The sequence below is a fragment of the Galeopterus variegatus genome, unplaced genomic scaffold (assembly GCF_000696425.1).
Source record: "Galeopterus variegatus unplaced genomic scaffold, G_variegatus-3.0.2 Scaffold10149, whole genome shotgun sequence".
Lineage (NCBI taxonomy): Eukaryota > Metazoa > Chordata > Mammalia > Dermoptera > Cynocephalidae > Galeopterus > Galeopterus variegatus.
Window position 1 is genome coordinate 48,674 of NW_007736260.1, and position 17,528 is coordinate 66,201.

The 17,528-nt window shown below is 41.1% G+C and overlaps 1 protein-coding gene across 1 annotated transcript in view; it reads left to right on the forward strand.

Annotated features, from left to right (window-relative positions):
• XKR3 (XK, Kell blood group complex subunit-related family, member 3) overlaps positions 1 to 13,920 on the forward strand; it is a gene marked incomplete at its 3' end in the record, with an annotated part of 51,174 nt that extends 37,254 nt beyond the window's left edge. The window contains 1 exon segment of the mRNA XM_008594101.1: positions 13,802 to 13,920. Within this exon segment, the coding sequence (XP_008592323.1) occupies positions 13,802 to 13,920 (119 nt within the window).
• Positions 13,921 to 17,528: the final 3,608 nt, after the last annotated feature.

Genomic DNA, 17,528 nt, shown 5'->3' on the forward strand with positions numbered 1-17,528 from the left:
GGGATTCCAGGGCCAAGCTGTCTGTTCACTAGATACCAAATTTCTCTCTTGGAGCAGGGCTTAGGAATTCTCCTGTGGTATGGTCCTAAGCAATGCTGTACCCTGGGCCAATTTGTCTCAGAGCTGCTAACACAATGAATTTGTAAGCTTGCATTAAGCAAGGCCTGTTTTCTCTGCTAGTGTTGATCCTTTCAGTCATCTGTGACCTTTGTGCTTGGAACCTGGGGAATCACCATGAATGAGGAGGACAGTCTGACCAATGCCAGCCTGCAAAGCCCAGCTGCGCTGCAGACCTTACTAGCACTTGAGTGAAGTTTTAGCACCCCTTTCTTTTACTGCCCCCATAGTGAGTTGGCAGCACTACTCCTCCTGCCAATGTACTCTGCCTGCAAGATATACTAGTGGAATCTGCTGCATAAAAATGGAATGTGTATTTTAGTGCATGGGGAAGTGGGTGATAAAGTATATATTTGTAACATTTGTGTGGAGTGCTCAGTTATTGGAGTGGTTTTATTTCAGGTGTTTGTGTTGCCTCCTATGAGAAATTAGAATCCTGTTTAATGCCTTTGGTGCCCAGGGCTCCCAGCAGCATCTGCCTCTTCATGGCCAGGAATAGTCCACAGTGAGCAGGTTGACAGCCAGGTGGGTGACCCATTAAGACTCATAAAACCAGGCATCCTAATTACCAGCAGCCAAATTGTGGCACTTCCCAAGGTTACATTAACCCAAACAGGGCCTCCTGCTTGTTAGCCTCCAACACTACTAGAGCTGCCAGTGGGAGCTAATCAAGAGGCCGCTCCTTTCTGTAGGCAGGTAGGCTTCTTTATCTGGGGTGAACTCAGTCCAAGCTGCTTCGCTCACCTGCAACTTCTCAGCTGGGACAAACAGCAGGGTGTGCACCTTCCAGGTGGGGTGGGTAAATCAGTCATTAACTTTATATCTAGGCCCAACCACTACAGGCAGTGACAGCCAGAGTCAACTCTACAGGGTGAGCTCAAAGCCCCCACCCCAGGTTGGGAACCTACTGAAGAGACCCCAAATGTAAATTTCTAAGACCCCCAGTTGCCCCCTTGTTTAACTTTCCGCCTGGAATGAGCTTGCTTATAAGAGACACCTGAGAGTTGTGCTAATGGCTAATGGTTGATTGCCTCTCTGGCCTCTGTAACTCTGTGGCTTGCCTAATTCAGAGAAGCTATCTGCTAAGTTTACAAAAAGCCTCTTAAACACATTTCCTGCCTTTGTAACCCCACCTGATGAAGACCCCAGCTTGGGTGACTCTGCCTGGATACAGGCAGGGCCAATAAAGAAGCTTGCATGCTTGCTCAAGAAAGATATAAAACCCCAGTTCTCCCTGTACTCAGGGCCCAGGAATTCAGAATGAGAGTTCACCTGGGACCACTAGCATAATAAATCATCTGACTTCTCCATCTCTCTGAGTGTCTGCATTTCCTTGGTAACTTTTTCTGTAACACTACTAGTTGCAAGCAAACTGGGAGCATGAACATGGAAGCTGTCTCACAGGGATCTCTTGGCTCTTTCCAGAAACCTCCTTTGCTGGGCCTTTGAAACCTGGAAAGTCAATTTACTGTGCAACCCAGTAGGGAATTTGAACATTATCAGCCTCAGCCCTCACTGCCTGCTCTTCCCAGGACAGCCTGTTTTCTTGCTTTGAATTTACTCTAAAATTGATACAAGTTTTAAGTTATTCCAAGATACTCAAATAAAGTTGTTCAGTGCAGCTTTGTTAGACCATAAGATTAGAAACAATCTACATGTCTAGCCATGACCTTGAAGATACTTTCATACAATAGAATATTCTGAAGCAATTAAGAAAATAAAGATCAGTTCTGTGTACTGGTTTCCTGGGAATGATCTCAAGGTCTGTTGCTAAGGGAGAAACCATCAGGGAAGAACAATTTGTATAAAACATGTTTCAAATGGATAAGCAAAAACTTGAGAATAGAGGGAGAGGATCTGGAAGGCTGTGCAGCAGGAAAGGGAGGGCAGGACATTTCTCTCATCTTCGTAGCCTCCCATCAGTATAAAGTGCACATAGAAGCATAAATGCATAACCCACCCCCCCACATTTTTATAAATGAGAATATACTGCACATGCAGTTTTGTACTTCCCCCGTGAAATTTATCCTTGCCAAATACGGAATTTTAATGGATATTCTCTTCAACCCACTGCTTGTATTTCCTCCCCATTCTGCAGAAAGTGCCAAGGACCACTGGTCACTTGCTTATTGCCAGAAATGGTGGGCCTAGATGCATAGCCACTCTCTCTTTTAATCTTGATCCTCTTGGCTTCAGCATAAACAGCCCTGACATTATGGAGAAGTGCATACAGTCCTGTTGAGGAAATGGTTGCACATGAAGGAACTCTCAGAGCCTGTTAAGGGAGACAATGGCAAGCAATGAATTGGCAGGGATTGTAAGCCTTGATAAAAATTTTGGGTGTTGTTTTAAGTGCATTTGGAACAAATGGGGCAGTGATATCCAATAGTCATAGATTATTTATTTATTTATTTATTTATTTATTTATTTATTTATTTATTTATTTTGGTGGCTGGCCTGTGCAGGGATGGAACCCTTGACCTTGATGTTATCAGCATCATGCTGGAACCAACTGAACTAGCCAGCCAGCCCATAGAAAAATTTTTTTAGATGTCTTGTGGTGGATGGATTAGAGGAGGGTGAACCACAGACCAACTGGAATGATAATCCTGGATAATAATGTAAGGAAGATGGCAGGCTTACTTAAGAAAGACACGGGAAAATGGAGAGAAGTAGGCTTATTGGATAAAATATTTGGAAGTAGGACCATCTTAGGTTCTGGTTCTAAGGGTTCTGAACCTTTTTCAGTCTGTTTCTTATTCTTTCCTTTACTCTATTGGTTGCATTTGGCATTGATCTTCCCCTCCTGCTCATCACCAACTCATCCAGACCCATGGCTTTAAATATGAATTATTGCTGATGACTAATGGCTTGAGAGCAAGTTAATTGTGGGTATGTAATAAAGGAAAAGGGGAGTTCCTGAGCTTGCAGGTAGAGCCTTTGTAGTGCTGGTGATGACTAAAGTAGAAGAAAGCAGAAGTTAGGTATTGAAAGAAAGTGAACTGAAAAGCCGGTTACTGATCAAGTTTTATTAGAAAGAAAATCTGCCAGGCTGCACTCAGAATGGAGGGCAGCCCCAGGCCTGGGGGTGAGAGAGCATATATAGGCTGTAGGGAAGGCTGATGTAATCAGGGAGGGGGTTGGTGCTGGTGTGAAAGATAAGACTGGTGGATGCAACCAGGTGGAAGGTTGCAGCCATGCGGGAGTAGAGGAGTTTCTATTTCTCAGAAACCATGAGGTTTCTCCTAAAGGAAAGGCTGGTGGCAATTTTTTGCTCAGTGTGTGTAAAATGGCACCAGTCACATCTAAGATCCATCAAGTATGAGGCCAGAGGATCCATTACCCTATGGGAAAGCCCAAGGGAGACTCATGGAAGTATAGGATGCAAGTATTTGTGTCTTTCTGCTGACAGAGGAGCCAAGTGACCAGTGTGCTTGATGGTGGGGAGGCCTTACAAGTCCTATCCTTGTGAATTGTTGGAGAATATCATCCTCAAGAGATAAGAGAGGGATACCCTAACCATGAGCAAGAAAAAGCCACAAATCAGAGCCTTTGTACAACGCTGGGTCTATTGTGAACTATTTGTTTTTCTACTTGGTGGCAAAAGACTGAGACTGTCTTTTTCCTACAGACCCTCACAGACAAGCAAAGGGGTTCCTGATCATACTTGACTGTTGGGCAACTACAGTGTCCTTAATTTCATGCCATGTGACCTCTAACAATAACTGTATGTTCATAGTATATTTGATAACAAAACAAGTCCTTTTGACTATGAATAATTCCTACATGATAAAAATAGCTATTGTTTATTGAGAGACTTGTTTTGTCACTTTACCACATATATTTCAAGTTATCTCATTTAATCCTCAAAATAACCCTACAGGATAGTTATTAATATGCACACTATATATTAGAAAAAACTGAGGTCTTACAGTTACCCATATAACACACATAGCTAATGTAGCAGGAATTCTACCTGACTCCAAAGCTAGGCTCTTTCTAGTACAGTATATTGTTTGTCTCATATGCATATGCACTGTTCCCAAATCTGAAACTATTTCTTGGATCAGATCCTACATAGTTTCTCCAATCATGTCCTTCTGTATCATCCTTGCTACTGCAGTAAATATCATAAAAGGAGTTTCATTCTTTCTGGGATCAGCAGATCTCCAATGATCTTCCATGTTCATTACTGAAACATAGCATTTTCTTTTCTTTCTTTGTATGTGTGTCTGTGTATGTGTGGCTGACATGTATGGGGATCCAAAACCATGACCTTAGTATGTAGTATTTATCATACAAAGAGTTGTCTTTCTCCTGGGTAAGTCTTGAAAAAGAGGCCAAGAAGTTAATGGGAAGGGCTTCCACCCCAGAACAAGTAGATTCTTTAGTTCTGTGTGGAAAGTTTCTGCACCACACCAACATTAAATTCTGGCTCAGTGTTTGGCAAGATTATAAACCACCTTGCTTTTTCATATTTCTGAGTAACATTTTTCTGTTTGGAACTTGGTGTACAGCTAGTACAGAGCAGAGATGAGATGGAAGAATTCACCAAGAACTCAGCACAAAGCTCTTCTGAAGCTGAAGAGTTCTTGAGATTTAGGGCGAAGAAGGTCACTAGCTCCTTTTCAGCTTTTAAAAGAAAAATAGCTAGAATTTATTAAGGGCTATGTGCCAGCCACAGCTCTAAACATTTTATATACATAAATAATTTGATATAGGAAAGGAACCTATAATAAAGTTACTATTATTAATCCCCATTTTGTTAATGAGTAAACTGAGACTTAAAGCACAATTAACTTGCCTAGACATTTATGGCTACTTGGTGGAGAAGCCAGGATTGGAACTTAGAGCTGATTCCCAGTGTTCAAACTTTCACCCACACCATCACTGCCACTGCCATCATGATGCAACACTCTAAATTTCAGACTTTCCAGGCACCTGTGGTCAGCTTAATTACCATGCCAATAATTGGGTGCTTTATTTGGATCTGAAGGCAATGACCTTCACTACATCCAGTTATGCAAATGATGTTTTCTCAGGATATGAAGGCAGTGAATTTATACTGCAGGTCCCCGTAAGAGGTCTTATCTCCTCTGTAGCTTTGTAAGATGCAGCTTGTTCAGAGCAAGAAGGAACCTTCCTGGCCTACTTGCTGGCACAGGGAACACAAAGGAGAGAACATCAATCTCCATGATAATTTGGTTCCAGTCTTTCCTCAAACCAGCCATTGTCCTCTTCTCTGGGTCTGTTTTATCTCTTCAGCTTCTTCCTTGCTTTGGGGTTTACTTTCTAGCTGTTGCCAGAGTTCCTCATCAGAAGACACTAAACACTCATAGACTGGAACACAGACATGGTATTGCTTTGAAAGTGTCTCAGGTGGCAGATCACACTGGACCATTCCTGGAGTAGGTGATGTTACAGTTTGAAGGGTTCACCACCTCCACCAACTGAGGCCTAGTCCTTCAATTATTCTGGGTAAAAAAGGCAAAAATAAGGATTATAGGGAAGACAACTAATAGGATTGAACAATCCATTCCTCATTTGCAATTATATGCAGACATTAATTTTTTTCTCTCTGCTTTGTTCCAGTAATGATTGTTTTTGCCACATGGGGGACCAGACTTTAACATGAGCTTTGGTGGGGCAGAAGTGAGGAATATATACAAACACTATCATTCAGCCCCTGAGTCCTCAAAACTTATCTGCCTATCACATACAAAATATAATCATTCCATCCCAATAGTCCCAAAGGTCTTAGCTTGTTTCATCTGCACTGGTGTTTGTGGCTTTTCCAAGTGGGCACTGCACATTGCCAATTGCCTTACAGTTCTGGGGTCCTGGCAGCCCTTCTCCCATGACTCTACTAGACATTGCCCCGGTGTGGATGGCAGGTATCTGCCTGGGCCTCCCAAGCCTTTCCATACATCCTCTGAAAGCTGGGTGAAGGCTGGGCACTGCTTCTCTGCATGCTTTTGTGTTCTGTGGGCCTGCAGACTAAACACCATATGGATGCTGCCAAAGTTTCTGGCTTGTGCTACCCAGAGCTGCCACACAAACCACACTTGAGACCACTTGAGGCCAAGTTGCTCCAGCCAGAGTGGGCTGGATGCAGGGAGCAGCTTCACAAGGCAGGGCAGAGCAGCAGTGCCCCAGGTCCTGGGACAATTTGGTCCTCCTAGGCCTCTGGGCCTCAGGACCCCTCTAGAATTGAGCAACAGGGTCCAGCCTAACCCAGGAGACTGCAGATAGCCTCCCTGTGGCCCCCCTCCCCAGCTGGTAAGTGATGGGCTGCTAGCAGTTAGAGGAGGCTGTCCATTCTCAGCTAATGATCACCTTAGTTGTCAACTGATGTGAAATCTAGGTAGGCTGACAACGTTCAGGGTGTAGCCAGAGACAATTGTAAGGAACAGTTTAACACTTCAAGAATGATTTCAGAAAGAAAGCTGTGTGTGTGTGTGTGTGTGTGTGTGTGTGTGTTTCCTGGTCTCCTTTCTTCCTCCTCTCTGTTATTTTTCATTTTGTTCCCATTTTCTCTTGCTTGTGTTACTAACCCATTAGAGTTGAAATCAGGAATTATTTGAATTAAATAATTTGTTTTAACAAAGAAAACATTTGAAAGCAACACACAGCAATTTAGGAACTATAAAATTCAGTTTACTAGAAACATAATTAACACACTCTTTGACTTTCCCTAAAGTTTGTTGCGTTGAGGACAAGACAGAAGAATCAAAACCAACTTTAGTAAAACAGAAGATGGTATCAAGGCAAAAGTGAACAAAAAACTTTGGGGTGGGAAACAAGAGCCAAAGAGGGTATCTTTTTCAAAACTTTGTGGTAAAATGTACATAACGTAAAATGTACCATCTTAATCACTTTTGAGTGTATAATTCACTAGTGTTATGCATATTCACTGTGTGCAACCAATTTCCAGAACTCTTTTCATCTTGCAAAGCTAAAATTCTATCCCATTAAACAACCTCCCCATTCACCAAAAGCTATTACTGAGTTATAATAAATATATTTCTAAAAGTAAACATAATTTCCTACAATTTCTTCTAGAAAATAAAAGTATAGAGAATATTTCATAACTCATTCTGTGATATCAGCATTACCTTAATACCCAAATCAAATAAAGACATTACAGGAAGAGAAAACTACAGACAAGTATACATAGATGCAAAAATACTCAACAAAATCTTAGCAAATTGAATCTAACAATTTATAAAAAGAATTTTACACCTGTCAAAGTAAGATTTCTTACGGGCATGCAAGGCTGACTCAACATTAGAATACCAATTAAAGTAATCCATCACAAAAGATGTAAGAAGAAATATCATATGATTAGAAGCATATCAATAGATGCAGAAAAGCATTTCAGAAAATCTAACATAAACCTACTCACTTAATACAGTCAGCAAAGATGGGAAATAAAAGGTATACAGACTGAAAAAGAAAAGTAAGTAAATCTGTGCTTATGCACAGATAAAAATAATTGTATAAGGAGAAAATATCAAAAAATCAACAATGACAAAAAACCTCTTGGAAACAGAAGTAATCATATCAAGGTTGAAGGATACAAGATTAATATATAAAAGTCAATGACGGGCCGGCCCGGTGGCGCACTTGGTAGAGTGCGGCACTTGGGAGCGCGGCGGCGCTCCCATCGAGGGTTAGGATCCCATATAGAGACCAGTCTGCTCACTGGTTGAGCGCAGTGCGGGTGCAACACCGAGGGTTGCGATCCCATTGCCGGTCGCAGTACGGGCGCGACACTGAGGGTTGCGATCCCGGTACCAGTCATGAAAAAAGACAAAAAGGAAAAAAAAAAAAGTCAATGACTTTCTTGTACACCGAAGGAGTATAACTGGAATTTAAAATTAAAAACACAATACCATTTACTAAACACCAGAGAGAGAGAGAGAGAGAGAGAGAGAGAGAGAGAGAGAGAAACGTCTTGATTACAAATCTAATGAAATTCACATGAAGAAAAGTAGAAATCTGTGTGAAAGAAATCAAAGAGATCTAAGTAATGAAGAAATATTCCTTGTTCATGGAAGACTATTGTTAAGATGACAATTCTCCCTAACTTGATCTGTAAATTAAATGCAATTCCAATCAAAGTCCCAGAAGTCACTTTGTGAATACTTACAAACTGATTCTCAAGTTTATATGGAGAGGCAAAAGACCAAGAACAGTCAACAATCATTGAAGGTGAAGATTGAAGTCAAAGGACTGACACACCACCAGAAGACTTTAAGATTCACTGTAAAGCTACAGTAATCACGACAGTGTGTACTGGCGAAAGAACAGACAATGAGGTCCACAGGAGAGAATTACTCCTAGAAACAAACCCATACAAGTATAGCCAACTGATCTTTGATACAGGAGCAAAGGTAATTCAATGGAGAAAAATAGTCTTTTCAACAGATGGTGCTGGAACAACTTGACATCCACATACAGAAAAATAAATCGAGACACTGACATTACACAAAAATTACCTTGAATTGCATCCTGGACTTAAGTGTAAAATACAAACGTATAAAATCCTAGAATTTATAGGACTTTTCATATATAAAACTTGAAATTAAATATAAAATAATTATAAGTTGTATATATAAACATATATAAAACTTAATGAAGATAACTTAGGTGAAAATCACGGTGACCTTGGGTATGGCAATGTCTTGTATACATCACCAAAAACATGATCCATGAAATAAAGAATTGATAAGTTGGACTTCATTAAAATTAAAAATTTCTGTTTTGCAAGACACCATTAAGAGAATAAAAAGACAAGCCAAGTTCTGGAAGAAAATATTTGCAAAGTACAAGCTTGATAAATACATGTTTAGTAATCTAAGCATACAAAGAACTCTTAAAACTCAATGGTAAGGAAACAAACAATGCAATTAAAAATAGGAAAAAAAGGGCCTGGCGAATTAGCTCATTGTTAGAGTGTGCTGCTGGTAATACTGAGGTCAAGGGTTCATATCCCTAACTGACCAGCTATCAAAAATAAAAAAAAAAGGTAAACGAGCCAAAGAGACACCTCACCAGATAAGATACACAGATGACAAATAAGCATATGAAAAGATGTTCATCGTATGTTGTTAGGGAATTATAAGTTAAAATAACAGTCCGATACAAGTACACTACCATTCAAATAGATAAAATCCAAAATAATGACACCACCAAATTCTAGCAAGGATGAGGTTAAAGCAACAGGAACTCTCATTCATTATGGGTGGGAATAAACAATATCATACAGCCAGGCCTCAATTGTACTTCTCAGTATATACCCAAAGGAGTTGAAAACCTATTTTCATATAATAATATGTATACAAATGCTAACAAGCAGTTTTATTCATAATTGCCAAATTAAAAGCAAGCAAGATGTTTTTTCAAAGGGTGAATGGTTAAATAAAAACTGTGGCACATTCATACAATGGACCATAAGTCAGTAATAAAAAGAAATGAACTACCAAGAAAAAAAAGAATCATAAAGGAATATTGCTCAGTGAAGGAAGCCAATTTGAAAAGGCTACATAATGTATGATTCCAACTTTAAGACATTCTGGAAAAGACAAAGCTACAGTGACAGTAAAATGGTCTAGTTGCCATGGATTAGGGGGAAGGAACATCAAGGATTTTGGGGGCACTGAAACTGTGGGGTATGATACTGTGATGATAGACACGTCATTACACATTTCTCAAAACGTATACCATGCACAGCACAAAGAGTGAACCCTTATTTAAACTACAGACTTTAATAGTAATGCATCAATATCAGTTCACCAGTTGTAACAAATTTACTAAAACAATGCAAGATGCTAAAAATGGGGGAAATGGTGAGAGGGAGGGGGGATATGTGAGCACTCTCTGTAATTTCTTTTTTTTTTTTTTCTTTTCTTTTCGTGGCTGGCCTTCTTTGTCATTTCAGATCAATTTTTCTGTAACCCAATGCTACAAAAAATTAAGTCTAGTAATTAAAAAATAAATACTTTTTTCTTTTTGTAGAAGCCAAAAGCTCAAATCCAAGGTAGAGAAGAAAGGAGGTAAAAGAATAAGCAGGAGATACACCCTGGACTTTCAGGAGTCTGATGTATCGAGGCCAAGGCAAATTTCTGTTCCACACATGAGTCTTCATTCAGTATGACTTCCAATAAACTGTTCCCTTCCTCACTCCTTGGAGGAAGTGAAATAGGACATAGATTTTCTATAATCTCATATGGCGGTGATCAACTGAAACCCAGAGGAGAAGGCCAATTTATAGAAATTGCATCTGTTTCATTGAATGGCTGGAATCAGGGGTCTGAAAAGAATACTCTACTCTTTGATGTGTGAACTTGCCTAAAAATGACAAACTACATTGCCTGTACAAATGGTATCTTTTCAAAGGTAAAGGTGTTCTAGAGAGGCCTGCTTTAGGAGACCTCTGTAGAGGCCCGCCAGAAGGTGACCTGAGCACATATTTAAGCTGCATCAAACACATTTATTGGTATCTCTGTCTATTTATTTAGGCACTTATTTTATCTTCTGTCTATTCTGTCATTGAGTTGGCATTTCTATCATTCTTGTTTGTTTATTGTTTCTATGTTTACTGAATTAACTTTTATTAGACTTTCTTATTTGTCCTTCAAAGGTGGCTTCTGGGAGTTGGGCCTCTTTTGCCTTTTGGACCAATTCTCATCCCCAAGCCAGCTGGTGAAGGTCTCAGCCTCTGTTAATCCTTTGCCTGGTGGTGTCTTTCTAAGTACCAATCACCTCCTTTTGATCATAGCTTAGTTCTCAGATTGAAGATAAGACAATTTGACAATTCTGTCTGGCCTTTTACATGAGCCTGAAACTAGCACAAATTAAAAACATCTACTAGGCTGATTTGCTGATTGCTAAACAATGTGATCCTCAAACATCCCTTCCCCCAACTGTATGTTATTCACAAATTAAGCATTTAGTGTGGGAAATAAATCAGGGAGGTATAGGAGCCTCGCAGGAGACAAGCACAGCACAGGCCCTTTCCAAAGAAGCTTCCCAGGAAGCTGAGTGAGCAGACCTGCCAGGAATTGGGAGCTTCACCTGCTGGAATGCAAAGAACACCTTTGGCCTTCTGCCATTTTGGCTCCTCCCAAAGCAGGAGGGATGGGTGGGTGATGGCAGGGACACAGCCCCTACCATGTGCCCTTGGTTTTGTCACTTCCTTCCTTGTGACCTCTCAGGACCTGACCACTTATCTCTCCCTAATACTGTGCTATGGGAAGTCCTGACGTGAGACCATTAACAAAGACTGCGATCTCGCCCACACCCAGTGGTAGCCTTCAAGTGGTGGAGTTCTGCCCAAAGGACCTCGGTCTTACATTAGCCTTTGGTCTCTTCCATTTCATCTGTGGTCTCCCCTAACTGTGAGTGCTATCCCATCTCTTCATGTTGCTCCCTCCTAGACTGCTCTGTTCTAAGCTCCAAAAAGCTACTTTCAGATTCAGCCAGGGATTTGGTTGCACTTTCTTTTATGGTTTATTAAGGCTTAAGGAAGATGTAGTAGAGGCCAAAGGCATGAAGAAGACCCAGGTTCCTAGTTGCAGAAACCCAGGGCTAGGCTCCACAGATGACTGAAATGCAGGGGCTCAACCTGGGTGTTTCTTCCACCACTGTGGATCTGTGAAAAATCTGACCTGGGATAGACCTATGCAAGGACCTTACTTGTGTTGGACTCATCATGTCAGGGCCTCCCTTGCCAGACCATACTCAAGTTCACTGTTGACTGGCATTCTAGTTATTATTGTGGGACTCCACAGAGGATAGGAGGAGATTGGTATATAGAAAAGCTTTTTTCACTCGCAGCCCTCAAAGGAGCCAGAAAGAAAAGTAGGAACTACTACCATCTCCCTTTAATATTGTACCCAAGTTGCTCTTCTACTTTTCCAGCACACATTACGACCATGAAAGCCATTACTGTCAGCATGTGCAACACTTTGAAATATTTTTAAACAATACTGCTGCATTTTATTTATTTATTTATTTTTATTGGTTACATATATTCATGGAGTACAAAGCAAATTGTCACCACGCATGCCTAGATGTGATGGCCAGGTCCATATTGGCAGCATGCCCATTACCACAAATTGTGATTACACCCCTGGTCCTCCTCTCAATTATCCCAATTATCCCTGACCTCCCTCCCCATCCCCCTTTCCCCACTCCAGTTTGTATCCCTAGGTATGCTCTCTCCTTCTGCAAGTCCAAGTTGCAATCCACTGCTGTGGATTTCTTTCCTTTCTTCTTTGTCTATTTATTTTCTGTTTCTTCTTTCTCTGTTTTCTCTATTTATTTTCTTCTTTCTTTTTTTTATTTTAGATCCCACTTATGAAAGAGAACATACAGTATTTATCCCTCTGTGCTTTGCTTTTTTCACTCAAAGTAAGTTTCTCCAACCTCATTCATGTTGTTGCACATGGGATAATTTCATTCTTTTTCATAGCAGAGTAGTATTCCATGGTGTATATATACCACAGTTTCCTTATTATTTCTGCATTTTACACAAACCCATCCAGTCAGTACAGACACTGAAAGCAAGGCTCTGTTTCCTCTGAGAGGCTTTGAACCTGGAGCAAAGTTGTCTCTTCCCCTACTTCTCCTACAGCCTGCTTCTCCTACAGGGAGATGGCAGGAGACTGCTCAGTAGACACCAGGGCCCTGCTGGGAACAGAGCAGAGCCATAGGGGGACAGCACAATAGAGAAGGGAGGACCACAAGTTGGATTTAACGGTTGTCATGGAGAAGAGAGCGAGACACAAACCTGAGGTTTGCCGTGTGATGAAATTCAGGGAGCCCTTAGCTGGAAAGGGCTGTCACCTAGCCTGGCCACTTGTAATTTTGCTAGTGACTAACAGCTCTACACAAACTTCAGTGAATGAATGGATTGCAAAAGATGCCTGGGTACTTCTCAGCTTAGAAAACTCTACCCACCTGCCCCCAACCAGGGACTGACCTCAGTCTACCAGACCCGGTCCCTGGGAGTAAGCTACTGAAGCCCGAGGCATGGTTACTCCATGTGTCTTACACACCACCTTTCCCAAAGCCTGGACTCCTTGCCACCAAGTGTCACTGCAGGTCTGAAAGTTTACACAGCTTTCCCATCCTCCAGGAGTCAGACATACAAGATAACTCTCTCTCTTGCTCTCCTTGCCTATAGCAGCAAGTTTTTTTTTTTTTTTTCCTTTTTTAATCTTTTTTACTGGCCGGCAACGGGATCACAACCCTCGGTGTTGCGCCCGAACCGTGCTCAACCAGTGAGTGGGAACCGGTCTCCACATGGGATCCGAACCCTTGGCGGGAGCGCCACCGCGCTCCCAATGGGCGCACTCTCCAGTGCGCCACCAGGCGGCCCTATAGCAGTAAGTTTACCTTCAACGAGTTGAGCCCAGTTTACAACGTGAAGGGTGACCGTGTGCAGATAGGGAGGTAGCGGAGGACTGGGAAGAGTGTCTTCAACTGCCCCTGGGCTGAAGTTCTTCTCAGAACTCAGGCTTGGCCCTTAGCTCATGGGCCTGGTGGAAGCCACCATCAACCACCTCACCTATAGTCCCTGTGATGTGCATACATATACACCCAGACATCACCAACCAGGGTGGCCACCTATCAGGTCAACTGCTCAAGTTTGTGCCCAAATTGTCCTCTGGCAAAGATAAGCCCAAGCTGTGAGAAAAGAGGCCAGGAAAGAGCCCATATTCGCGATGACAGGCAGCACAGCGTTGAGAGCCGAGGCATGAGGGACCGCATTATACAGGCCGACCTAAAAGACTGGTAAGTGCAGGAGAGGGGTTGGCACCAAGACAAAGAGGGAGGAGACAGCCGAGGAAGTTTACCAAAAGATGAGGAAATGCACAGCAGCAGCTCGAGTGAGTAGCTAGAACTGGTCTAACATACCACCTTTAGCGCACCTAGGGAGGTTGCAGACTCCGTCTGGGGTCTGAGGTCTGGACTGATTGAGTCTTCCCAACACTCTTCATTCATCCAGACACCCTCTGCTCCCTGCCCGTCTCTGAGCCCCAACAAAGGTAGTTGTACTTTCTTAGGGTGAGAGCACAGTTCTTGTGGAGCTTCTATCTGGGCCCGCATAGCTTAGATCAACAGCTATATTTAAAGCAGCTGTAAATTGAATATTTCTAAAATGTCCATAAACTAATAAAATTAAACTCCTTAAACTTTAACTGTGCTAGGGACAACCCACCCCCCCAAAAAAAACCAAAAACCCCCAAACAACAAAACACACACACACACACACACACACACACACACACACACACACACACACACACAAAACTATTCTTGCAGAAGAATTATGCTGAAGTGTTTTAAAAATCCAAATTCACATAATTTAGGTAGAATTTTTTTCAAATGATACTAAATATTTTGGTTTAGTAAAAACAACTTGGTATTTTCTGATTAACTGGTATTAAGTATAACACAAGCACATTTTTGTTCTACTTGGTACATTCTTCCATGTTTACTCATAAAATTATTTCTGTTTATTGTTTAAGATTACAAATAAGTATATTGATGTTTAACCAAATTGAATCATTATAATGACAAACTTTTATTTCAACAATAAGCACATTTTGTAATATGTAATGTAGACTATTATTTCCCCAGATATTTAGTAATTTAAAGTGTTACACTGATATGAAAATGAGCCCATTAATGAACATTCATTAAATTCCTAAATTATTTCTGAGACAGAGTACTGAAACATTGGTTATTAAGCATAATTTTAAGTTTATAGACATTTACTTCTGCTTTTTATATACCACAGAGAGTCTATATTTTGAGTCTGTTTATACTGATGTTCATATGTCCCACTCTGAGAAACTGTAAATGGGAAGTTTACAACCACGTACTTTGTAGTTGTAGAAAGTTACATTCCCAGGCTTACTCAGATGGGTACAGGGGCCAGCACTTAGCAGGCTGGTAGGCCCTCAAAAGCTTTTATGGAAGCTGGTTAATGGGCTTCTGGCTTCCTTTGATGAAAGGCACTGAAGTGCATCTGGTTATGATTACAGGGAAGGAGAAAGGTCTTTCTTGGGCAAGATCAGTCAACTGGCTCTGACTTCCTTTTGGCAGAGCTCCCAATTCTCTCAGGCTCCTAATCCCTGCCCCTGGCTCTGATGGACCCAGACCCCTAGAAATAAAGCAAACGTACTATTTCTTTTTTTTAGAAAATTATAACCATAGCATTTCCTTTCTCCTTTTTCATGTAGCTTATATAACTGTTTTCCCACAAAAGAGTCATTGTTAAGCAAGTTCCATATCAGTAGTACTAAAACCATGATGATTGAGGGAAAAAATTAATGTTAAAATAATGTGACTGCCTGAGAACATCATTAGCCAACACAAGATTCTGTATTTATGTCTGCATGAGACTCCACGTGCACACAAAAATCTCTGGTAGAATCAGATGTGTGAAATACAGTTCATGGTTTTGGAAATAATTATGTTTTCTTTATGTTTACTTTGACTGAGTCCTGTTGGTTGTTATTATCTATTTTTAGCACCACTACTGTTTTTAAAGAGAAAACGCTTTCAGTATGTAGGGTCTTCCTCTATCTATGAGGCTTTCATTGTAGACGCAGGCTCATGTGCATTCTTCCAATAGATCTGGCAGTTTTGGCATGGACAGCCTCAAGTTGGCATTTCAAGAGACTACTGCATCTCATTGGTAGTACTACTACTATATGGTACTACTACTATAAATAATAGATGATAATAATAATAATAAAAGGCATGAAACAAATGCCTCCTTCCTAAGTAAATCCAAATTTTTCTTAATAAAATCCATAACTAGAAATAAGCTTTTCAAGAGATAATTACAATATGGCAATGTAGGAAAAAATTGTGCTACATTGGAAAACTATGCTTGTTTAGGGAGCATAGATAACAACTTTCTGGGTTATCTAATTTTGAGAAATATATCACCCTTTTCACTGACTCTCCCATACATGCTATGTCAAACTTAGATGAACAAGACTGAGTTAGAGATACTTCAGGAGTTCAAAGCAGGGAATATACCACTATCTATGCTTCACACTAACAGAAGCATAATCGGAAAGCCACTTTGAATTGATATTCATCAGGTTTTCTTCTCCTTTACATGAGGTTTGACAAAATTGAGAGTCACTTTTTCCTTCCATTTAATTCCCAACTCTACAAAAGGATTTTTTTTCCCCCTCAGTTTTCCACTGGAAACATTTAAGAATCTTTTCATTTATTTCCCATGCTTTCATAACATTTAGGAAGTTATCACAGTACTTCAGAAACTTAATTTGAAGGGATATGAAAGAATAAGAGTTTCAAAATATTAGATTGCCTTGAATTCTCTTTATCTTTTACAGTCCTACACGAATTTGCAAAAGAACTGACTTTTGTTGTTTTTTTTAAAAAAATCACCAAAAGACTGTTGTCTCTAGGATAAGAGAACAAAGCACTGATCACACTGAAATGGAGATGTCAGGCCATGTTTATTTTTTTTGTCTTTTGTCTTTTTCTGTGTCCGGCAACGGATCGCAACCCTCAGTGTTGCCCCCATACCGGACCGGGACCAGCAACGAGATCGCAACCCTCGGTGTTGCTCCCGCGCCTCGCTCAGCCAGTGAGCAGGAACCGGTCTGTATGTGGGATCTGAACCCTCGGGCGGGAGCGCCGCCGCACTTCCCAAGCGGCGCACTTATCCAGTGCGCCACCGGGCCAGCCCTCAGGCCATGTTTATAAAGTGCTTTAACATATTCTTTCTTGAGGTCTTCAGAATCCTATGTTAAGTGGACAGGATGGGGGTATTGTTGCCATATAACAGATTCAGAAACTCCCTAAGTAGGTTTTAGTAAGCTAGGATTCCTTATTGAACTGGGGCTAGAAACCAAGTAAAACCCACCTCCTGTTGCCCATACCTGCCCTGAAGGTCAGTGCCAATTAGTAAATGCTGTACCCTTTTCTGAGATTTTTTCTGCTGGGATACAACCACACTCTCAGCTGAAGCAGCCTGAAAACTGCAGGGACTTTCTGTTACAATCCTCTGTTCACTTACTTTACCTTGTCAATTCTAGCTCTAAGCCTGGAAGAATAATTTTTAATCCTGGCCACTGATGTCTGGCCAGGATTAAAGAGTTTTTGGACTTGTGATCCTAGATGATAGTAGGTTAGACAACAGGATTAATCCAGGTAGGTGGGGAATTCATGTAGATATTATTCCCATGTGAGGTAGGAGAAGGGGCTTCCCTCACTTAGGCTATGTGTATTCTCCTTCCTCCTGTTTCCGAATTTTGCCCAGATGTATGGTCCTGAATATCAGTCCATCTTCATGGACGAGACACAATGCAGGATAATAGAAGGCATGCCACATTGCAGAGTCCTGAGAAAGA